Source organism: Dendrobium catenatum, unplaced genomic scaffold (genome assembly GCF_001605985.2).
Source record: "Dendrobium catenatum unplaced genomic scaffold, ASM160598v2 fragScaff_scaffold_490, whole genome shotgun sequence".
NCBI classification, from domain to species: Eukaryota; Viridiplantae; Streptophyta; class Magnoliopsida; order Asparagales; family Orchidaceae; genus Dendrobium; species Dendrobium catenatum.
In genome coordinates, this window is record NW_021318952.1 from 73,315 (window position 1) to 83,524 (window position 10,210).

The 10,210-nt window shown below is 31.5% G+C and overlaps 1 protein-coding gene across 1 annotated transcript in view; it reads left to right on the plus strand.

The window, feature by feature from the left end:
• The window catches only part of LOC110092449 (uncharacterized isomerase BH0283), a gene marked incomplete at its 3' end in the record, with an annotated part of 65,165 nt that extends 58,070 nt beyond the window's left edge, over positions 1–7,095 (plus strand). The window contains 2 exon segments of the mRNA XM_028694476.1: positions 6,826–6,909; positions 6,994–7,095. Coding sequence (XP_028550309.1) covers positions 6,826–6,909; positions 6,994–7,095 — 186 coding nt within the window.
• Positions 7,096–10,210: the final 3,115 nt, after the last annotated feature.

Below are 10,210 nucleotides of genomic sequence, written 5' to 3' on the forward strand. Positions count from 1 at the left end.
ATGATGAATGGGTTACTCCTAAGAATGCTGATGTTTCTGAAGTTGAAGCAGAAGGAGAAAGTCATGTCAATGAAGAAGACAATGAAGCAAACAAACTAGTTTATAAAAGAAAGAAACAAAGTGAGATTGGAGCTTCAAAAAAATTTAAAGGTATTCTTAAATATAATGAATTATTTTGTATGTTACTATTGTTTCATTTTAGAGCTAATGAAATATTAACTGATATAGGAGATAAAGGAAAAAATATTATAGATGAAGAAGAGTTGGAGGATGACTTTGACATTAATTATAAAGATTCTTCTGAAGACAATCAAAGTGATGATGAGTCTGCTTTGGGTCTTGATCCTAAGGGGATGTTTTATTTTTAAGTAAGTTTATTTTAAATCTTGTATTCCAGTAATATTATCTTAAAACAAATCTTCAAATTCATAGTTGACATAATATTTTGTTATTTTTTGTCATTTTTTAAAATTTTAAATTAATTTATTTTAATCGTTTTGAGACTTACGCCTCGATCCGCCTCGAGGCTTACGCCTCGCCTCGCTTAGAAAAAACGCCTCGATTCCCGATTTCGCCTTTTAAAACCTTGATTAAAACCTTGCTCATTATTGTCTAAATTCCAATTATATTGCAAGCTGACTCTACTCTTGCTGCCATCTTTACATTGTAGTAATTTCAATTTAAACTAAATTAAAAAAAAATTAAACACCTACATTTGTTTTACGTTCATCCAAACAACTCTAAATATTTCAACTATATTGCATTCCTTTTACACTGTATTATAGTTTACTTTACTCGTTTTTCAATAAATGATATTGCCTCATAGTAAATTAATTTTGTCATTATTTAGACAATGCAGTTGTTTTTGACATATAAAAGCATGATTTTTTTGTTATTCTAGTATTTTGTCATGATTTTTTTTAATATAATTTTGTCATGATTTTTTTTATTATTCTAGACATAAAAAGACTTGGTTAGAAAAAATTGAAATGATTTTTTTTTTATTAAATTTTAAACGAGAATTTGACTTTTAATAGGACAATGGAGAAAAAAAATTCATGTAGTGGGACAAAGGCTTGATGTTTTTTTTTTTTTTTTTTTTTGTTGCTAGTATTTTGAAGATGACTTGAAATTTGAAAAGCATTAGTTAGTTCTCTTCTTTTATCTTTCAATTTTTACAATTTCTCTGACTATTCAGACATACCTTCGGAAGTTTGCTAGTTATTATGTAAAGCTAGGCATATTTTTTCTATCCACCAAGTCAGCTAAGTTGGATATGTTGTGATCTTTCTCTTGCTAATGTTAGTTTAGATAGGAATCATCGCCATACTCATTTTAACTTCTCATTAAATTTGAAGTCTTCATTAATAATCTTAATTTCTTGCATATATTTACTAATATGTGCATACCTTGCTCCAATAAGTTTAAAACTTTCTATTCCATGAGACTCATTAACTATGTAGATTCTGAGGGTGGTCTTGGTATACAAACTTATCCATGCATTTCTAGAGACTTTGTTTCTGGGATTTGAGCTAATGACTTATTACTCACCATGTAGGCGACATGGATGCTTCAACTGCACATTTATTTGCCCAAATCCTAGAAAATATTAAGTTGCTCTTTATGTCATGTATATATAAAACAATAAAAATTGTCAAGGTGAATCTAATTTCGAGAATTTGGTAGTAGTTTGATGAAAATAGGATGTTACAGCCAAGTCTTGAAATCATGTTCTTTCTATAGAATTTTGAGTAGATTTTTGTTTTGATATTTTCAAAATTATTTTTAAGGGCTTGACAAATAATTCTCATTTATTTTCAATTATGATTCTTAAATTCTATTTAATATTAGTTATGGTAATGTACATTTTAGAAATTTTGATACATTTTTAAATAATTGATTACATTGATCCTTTGAAACAAATTGTAATAATTGTTAGATTTTTCTCATTCATTTTTACTTGATATCTATACCATATAATTCCTTGGTTATTTTAAGTTGGGCAAGGTGATATTAGTTCATATTTTTAACTAAAAAAATTGGGAATCAAGAGGTGATGTGTGCTAAATCTAAAGTTGCTTGTGGAAAGATGTCAAGATCTTCTTAAAAAAATGAATCAAGCTCGAAGAGTGAAAGGAAGAGAGAGCGGTTACGTCTTAATGAATCTCTTAAATAATTGTTCACAAGATACTTGGTTAAATCCTTCTAAATAGAGAGAGAGAGGTAAGTCAAATCGAGCTATAAATGAGTAATTCAGAGAAAAAGATATTCTGAGGAGTATTTTGTGCGAGATTCTATAATTTCGATGTGGCATTTCATATGTTTGTGTTGCTTCAACGACATTCTTCATTGCTGTTGGATTTTGGGCGCTTCACGTGAGGTAGGATTTTGAACTACTCGCTAAAACCTTATTGTCTTCCTTCAACGACATTCATTTCTATCGAATCAGAAGTTGCGAAAATTCACCATTCTTCCTGTTGGATCGAATGTAGCTGCTTGCTGTGAAGGTAACTATCCTTCTCTTTCTAAGAAGGGTGTTGGTTGCTGGGGTTCGACGCTTGTTTGCTAGAGGTTCGAAGAATGAATGAATTGTCGGTTCGACTCTATATTATTGTTTTTTTTTATTCTGATCACACCCTCTCGGTATCCTTCTGCCATCCGAGTTTTCCATTATTTTTTAACACTTGGATCAAAATTATCCCATTTTAAAGAGTTCAGGGACCAACTCAAGATTGTTAGGGATCATTTTTGTCCCTCAAAGAGTTAAGAGGCAATTTTGGTCCTTTTCTCAATTCAAAATTAATGTTATCATAATTTTTTCTTTTGCAAAGTTAGAAGAGAAAAGGGTTGTTTGAGAAGACAATTTTGTTTTCAAGTCATTTATTAAAGTAACAATTTACAAGATTTTTTGGGCACTTTCCTTTCGAGGATAAAATATTTTCATATTCGTCTTCATTCCATGCTCTTGGAATGCCCTTTCACGAGTAAGTTTGAAGTCAATGTACTCTAGGGCTAACTTTTTTTTTAACTATGCAGGATCTTTCTCATGTGGGTAGGGTGACACATTCCTAGCTACATAAGTTATTAAGTTTTAGAGTAGTGACCAAAATAGTTTCCTAACTATTGAAGGTATATTCTCACACTTCTAGACTAGCCCTTTGGTAATGACCTTGTAAGCTTCCTACCATGATTAATCTTTCTCTTGCTTAACTAGTTGAGTATACATTTATGAAATAGATTTCTTTTATTTTGAACTAATTCTTCTGTCTCAATTTTCTTGGCTTGAAACCGATTTCAAGCAGAAAGTTAAATGACTTTAAAAAATTGAACTTGTTGATAGGGGAAATCAGAAAGTTAAATGACTTAAAAAATCGAACTTGTTGATTGTTCCTTGACGTTATCAACCTATTGAGATCTTTGGGACAAAAATCCTTTAAATATAGTGAAGCCATTTGGGACGAGTTCCAATGTTCCATGTGTATGATGAATTCCTTTACAATAGCAAATAGAGAAATTCATTGGAGCACATTCTTGAAGTATAGTGAATTGTCGAATTCATTAAGATGAATTCCTTGGGTATAGAGAATTGCCAATTCAGTGTAATGAGATCCCCAAGTTTGATTTAAACATAATAGATTGTGTAAGTTTTTATAGTCCAAATACTTATGATCACATTTTCTTTTGTAAAGATAGCATAAAAAAAGTTGACTCATAAGATGATTCTATTTTCAATTCATTGATTAAAGTAACAATTTATAAGATTTTTTTTAAGCATTTTTCTTCCTATTTTAAATAAAATTTTCCTTATATTTACTTTATTTTCTTGGAATGTTTATCTCTATGAAAGTTTGAAGTCTATATGCTCTAGGGCTGACTCACCCCTATGATGCACCGACACTTCTCCTCAAAGAGGCGTGCAGTGTCCGACACCGTGTCCGACACGACACTCGTCCGACACTCCTCCGACACGTGTCGGACACGCCGAAAATGTGTCCGATTAAAAAAATATTAAAAACAAATTGGACACGCGTGTCCGACACGCGTATCTTAAATATTTTATAATTTTTTATTTATCCATATATGGCTACGTTGGGCCTTTCATTGACCAATTTTCAAAATTAAAAAAAAAATTAATTGAAGGACCAAACAAATCATGACTTGGTATGCTTAGGGATCAAATTGGAGGGAGAAAAAAAGATGGTGTCAAAATAAATATATTTTAAATAATCAGGAAATCATTTTAGTTATTTTCTATCTTAAGGTTGAAGTGGTGGTGCTTGACATGGTAAAAGCCTAAACTTAAATATTTGTTAATACCTTATTCAAGAAAATAGATGTGTATCTCATTAGTTATAAGAATGGATATAGTAAAACTCAGATTACTTATTTTTTATAAGAAAAATAGATCGTTTAGTTTGTAAATATTGTAAAATTATTCTGAATGAAAGTTTATTATTCAAATTCACTTATTAGTTTTGGACTTTAAGATGAAGGGAAGAGTATATTAAAAAAAAAGTTAAATATTATTCTAAGATTAGATGGGGACATTTAAAGAATATTAATAAAATATTTTAAGATTTTGTCTATGCACAAGAAAGCTAATATTATATGAGAAAAAATAGCTAGTGATATTAAGAATATTACAGTATCAAAGAGAAAAACTCCTAATAGTAAGAATAGTTGGTGGTGAAATCAAAATATCAAAGAAAATATAAAAAATAAGAAGTTTTGTTTTAAAAATTGGCGTATTAATAAAAACTTTGACGATTGAGAAAGATATAAAGACGCCTGTAAGGAGTATGAGAAAGCAATATGCAATGCAAATATTTTAGCTTTTAATGTTTGTATAATAAATTACATATTGAGGGCAAAAGATGTACAAGTTAGTCAAACAAAAGATAGGAGTAATAAGGATTTAGTTCTAGTGAGTGCATTAAGGATGAAGATCAATAAATGCTTTTATTAAAAGAGGATATTCAATAAAGGTGAATGAGATATTTTACTAAACTTTTTAATGAAGATTATAAGAATACGATTAACTTCAGTAATCTTAGCACCCTAAATTGAAAATAATTTCTTTATTTTTATCGACGTATTGATAAAGTCGAAGTTAGAGAGGCTTTAAAGAAAATGAAGTATGAAAAAGCTGTTGGACTTAATGATATTCCAATAGAGATGTGAAAATGCTTAGGAGATGAAGGAATTATTAGCTTACTAAATTTTTTGATATTATTTTGAAGACTAAAAAGATGTCAGATGAGTGGAGAATGAGTTTGTTAATTGCTATTTTTAAGAAAAAAGGGTTAATAATGCTTATATTCAAGTCATCAAGGATATTTATGCTGGAGCTATTACTTGTTTCCAAACACAAGGTGGTTTGACCATGTATTTTCCTATTTCAATTAGATTACATCAAGGATCAACTTTAAGCACATATCTTTTTTGCTTAAGTCCTGGATGTTCTCACTAGACATTTGCAAGAGGTTGTACCTTGGTGTACGTTTTTTATTGGTGATATTCTTCTTATTGATAAGACTAGATAGTGAGTTGAAGTTAAACTTGAATTATTGAGGTCAACCTTAGAGTCTAAAGGTTTTCATTTGAGTAGATCTAAAACTGAACATATTGAGTTTAATTTTAGTAGTAAAAGATATAGTGAGGGGTTTGTGACTTTCGGTGATCAAGTCATTAATAATTTTTTTTTTGGGACATTTAGGCCATTTAAGGCAAACTCACACACACAACGCATACATATAGACTCGAACCCTGGACCTCTTAGTTGGAAGCCTAAGCTCTCAACCAATAGGCCAAGGAGAGTTGTGTACAAGTCATTAATAAGATTACACATTTTAGATATCTTGAGTCAATTGTTCAGAGTGACGGTGAAATAGATTGAGAAATTGTTAGTATAGTTCAAGTTGGATGGCTGAAGTGGAGGAATGCATCAAAAAGTTTCCCTCAAACTTAAGGGAAAATTTTATAAGATGGTGGTGAGACTTGCAATGATTTATGGTGCAAACTGTTAGCCATTAAAAGAGAAGCATGATATCAAGTGTTGTAGAGATGAGGATGCTTAGGTGGATGAGTGGCTTTACCCTCAGAGACAAGATACAAAATGTGCATATACGTGAAAAGGTTGGAGTAGCTTCAGTGGAAGATAAGATTCAAGTGAGTCGTCTTAGATGATTTGGTCACATAAAATGGCGGCCTTGCAATGGCCCAGCTAGGAGAGTAGTTGTATTATATTTGGCTTATGTTAAGAAAGATAGACGTAGACCTAAAAAGACTTGGTCAGAAAAAAAAATTAGAAATGACATTTCTTTATTAGATTTAAGCGATAATTCGACTCTTAACAGAACACAATAAAGAAAAAGGATTCATGTAGTTGACCCCACATAGTGGAATAAAGGCTTGATATTATTTTTGTTATTGTTGTGCATCAATTGTTTTTCACTGTTGGCCTCAAATAAAAATCTATAACTTAGGCATGTTATTAGTTGCTTTTCAGGTTTACTTGATAACTGAAACACATAACGGCTCTTTTGGTTTCTTGTAGATAAAGACATGTTTTAACAATTAAAATTTTGTCATCTCACTTATTTTAGGTATGAAGTTGGATTCTCACTTTCGAATGATTTTAAAGGTGGTTATGACTTTAAAATCTTTATCATTATTCATCTACATCCAATTAAATAGTGAAATCTAATGAAATTTATAATTTTCAGTCCTTATTTTGTAACTTTAAGAGGCCAAATGAGCACTAATTCTCTTCGCATACTTCTCAGCTGATGCATGAATCTTTCTCTTCTCATGCTCTAATTATAGGACCCCGTCACTGGGAGTGCACATTGTCTATTAGCGCCCTATTGGAGCAAGAAACTGGGAAAGCAAAATCTTATGGCTTATCAGGTACTTTTATTAGCATGATTTGCATCATTCTTCCATATCAAAATAGGTTAAAATATAAATAATACATTTAATGTACTGATATAGGCTTCTCCACGTGGTGGGATACTGAAACTTCAACTGGATGAGCCGAACCAGCGAGTTCTCATTCGTGGTGAAGCAGTAACTGTCATGACTGGAACTCTTTTTTTACGAATGGAATGATTTTCATCTATCTTAAGATTCCCATGGAAATGTAACATATCTCTAAGGTTATGGATGAAACACAATAATAGTAGCAACTTTTAAACGCCATACAACTAGATTTGGAGAAGATGTAATGTGTGAATGTGCTTCGATTTCATGCATATATTTGATAGTAAGTGTTTGCTGATTTGTTCGAAAATCTGTGTATTTGGATTACAATATATCTTGCCTAGAGAATGATGAGATTTGCAAACGTAAACAATCTTGTTCAATATTAGAAAATCTTGAGTGCAATTGTTTTCTCTTTTCTCTACATTTAATATACATGTTCATGCAAAGAAATGAATAAAGATGGCTTTAAATGGTACATTCTTTATTATAAGCAAATTTTCATGGTTTGTGGCAAGGTGAGTACAATCAACACATTTGATAGCAACTTGTTAGAACCCTTGTTAAACTTGGTTATAAAATAGTGTTGTTATTTATCATTAAGAAATAACATTATATTTTACAAACTACAATCAAACTAGAATATTTGCTATACAATTTTCTAATAAAATTGCAACTCAAATAGTAAATCTCAATTTCAAAATTTTAAAAGCCAACATAAGATAGTTAGGAGCTACTTCTAAGCTTCTTAAAATTATATACTCTCTACATGCCTTCCTTTGGCCTCTAAAAATAACTATTTCATTTTGAGCCAATCTCAATTGAAATTTCAATTAATTCCTACTGAATGGATCATTTTTTGTCTGAAATTATATAATCCACTTCAAGATATTGTGCGCGGTAGTGAGGGTTTTTAGGCTTTGGAACTTATTATGATCAGTTTTAGAATTTGTTAAAACACTATAATTTTATTGTTATGTAATCTGTCATAATAGAACAACAACATATGGGTCTCTTAATAGATTTTGTACAGCTTGATCGAAACAAAGTTTATTTAATTGATTTTAATAACATAAATTTTACATGAAGTTCACTTTCTTGTAAACAAGAGGGAAATATATTTTGAAGTGAATGTTTAAAAAGTCCATTAAAGATAGAATTACAAATAAACATATATATAGACATTATTAATATAAAACATATTAGATAATAATTTCATTGGTTTTAAGTATTATGTATCCAAATTCCCAACGTTTTGAAAACCGGACCGGACCGGCCGGTTCAATCGGTTGAACCGGCACCCGGCCGGCCGGCTGGTTCCGTTATCTAATGAAACCGGGTAATCAAAGAACCGGCATTGAACCGGTCCGACCGGCGGTGGGACCGTGAACCCGGCGAACCAGAAACTAAGAGAGAACCAGCCACTTAAGCCTTAATGTGATTTCCACCGTTTGATATTAATCTGCGGTATTTTAAGAATTTAAGTATTAGTAAAACATGTAAAGCTAAACCTAATTTCATTTTCTACCTCCCTTAACTCTCGAAGCCGCTCGTCTCCCGTCTCCGATTTTCTTCCTTCTTCGCTGTTCGCGCAGCTCCTCCTTCGTCCGTTCGTCGCTGCAGCTCCTCCTTCGTTGTTCGTCGCTGCAGCTCCTCCTTCGTCCGTTCGTCGCTGGTCGCTGCAGCTCCTCCTTTTTCCGTTCGTCGCTGGTCGCTGCAGCTCCTCCTTCGCCGTTCGTTGCTGCAACTCCTCCTTCGTCGGTGCTTGAATCATTGTAAGGTGAGGAGATTGTATAAAAACTGAAAACCTAAAATTTGATGTTTAGTTTGATTTCAATCGTCGCTGGCTTTCAAAATTTATTATGCGTTGATTTCAATTGTTGATTAGGTTTAGTTTTATTTCAAACTAAACATCAATCGTCGCTGTGATGCTTAAAGAATGGCTGTGATGTAATCTTTACAAAACTTAAAATCAGAGAGAAAATGAGAATGTGACAAAAAAAACTGAGAAATAAGAAGGATAGAGGAAGGGAAAGTCATACTTTTCCATGGCATTTCCAGATAATTAGAAGAAGCTTGCTCTTATATCATCATCAAGTTATTCTTTTTATATATGTATCCAGCACTTTTTTGTGATCATATGAAACTCTCTCATAAGATGGAATTTTATGGGATTGTGAATACTCTGATAACCAACTAGTTAGAAATTCTTAATTGTTCGTTATAGTGTAATATGAACACCATTTTTTTACCTAGGCATTCTAGGAGCACCATTAGTTATATATAAGTTCTTATTGGAAGTAATCGTTCAAGAAAGCTATCTTATTACAGTTATAGAATCCAGTTATGGTGTTAGATAATAAAGAAAAGCTAGATCTTACTAAACACTCATATTAGTATGCATCTTAAGAGGTTTATATACTTTTAGATTTGACTTTATAGTTGGAATTTTGAATGCCATGTTTCTTTTAATGCAGTTTTCATTTAAATTTTTTTTTTGAAATGTTGACACAATTTCACTATTCCTATAAGGTTATTCTTATGAATTTGTGAGTCAATAAATTAACAATACAGATTTATATCAATTTTAGTTTAATTTGTAGAGATGATTATTTTAGAAATTTATTAGGAGTTTAAGAATAAGAATTTCCATTAGATTTATTAATTTCTAAAGCCATGATTGATTCAAGTACACAAGGTATGTCATCTTCATCACATATATTAGTTCAAGCTATTGCATTTACTTATTATATGCAACATAGAGTTCACAACATAGAGTTCACTTTTCAGACTAAATATTGATCCATTGTTGTTTAATACTACCAATGGATCAACAAAACAATCAATCTGCACATTCAACTCAAAGCGTTCGTGAGAAAGTAGATATCGCTTGGAATCATTTTACTGATTGTAAAACCACTGATGGTAAGAAGCAATATAAATGTCTTCATTGTGGAATAATTTATAAGGGAGGAGGCATTCATAGGATAAAGCAACATCTAGCGGGGATTAAAGGGAACATTGCTTCTTGTAAGAAGGTGCCACATGACATACGACATCAGATGCAACAAAATTTGAATGAGATATCATAGAAAAAACAACAAGCACAACAAGACTTGTCGCAGATTGATGATTTACTTGGTGAAGATCCAGTTGAATAAGAGAGGGGCTCATGTTCAGTCACGAAATCATAAAGTTCAGATATACATGGTAAAGGAATTGATAAAGG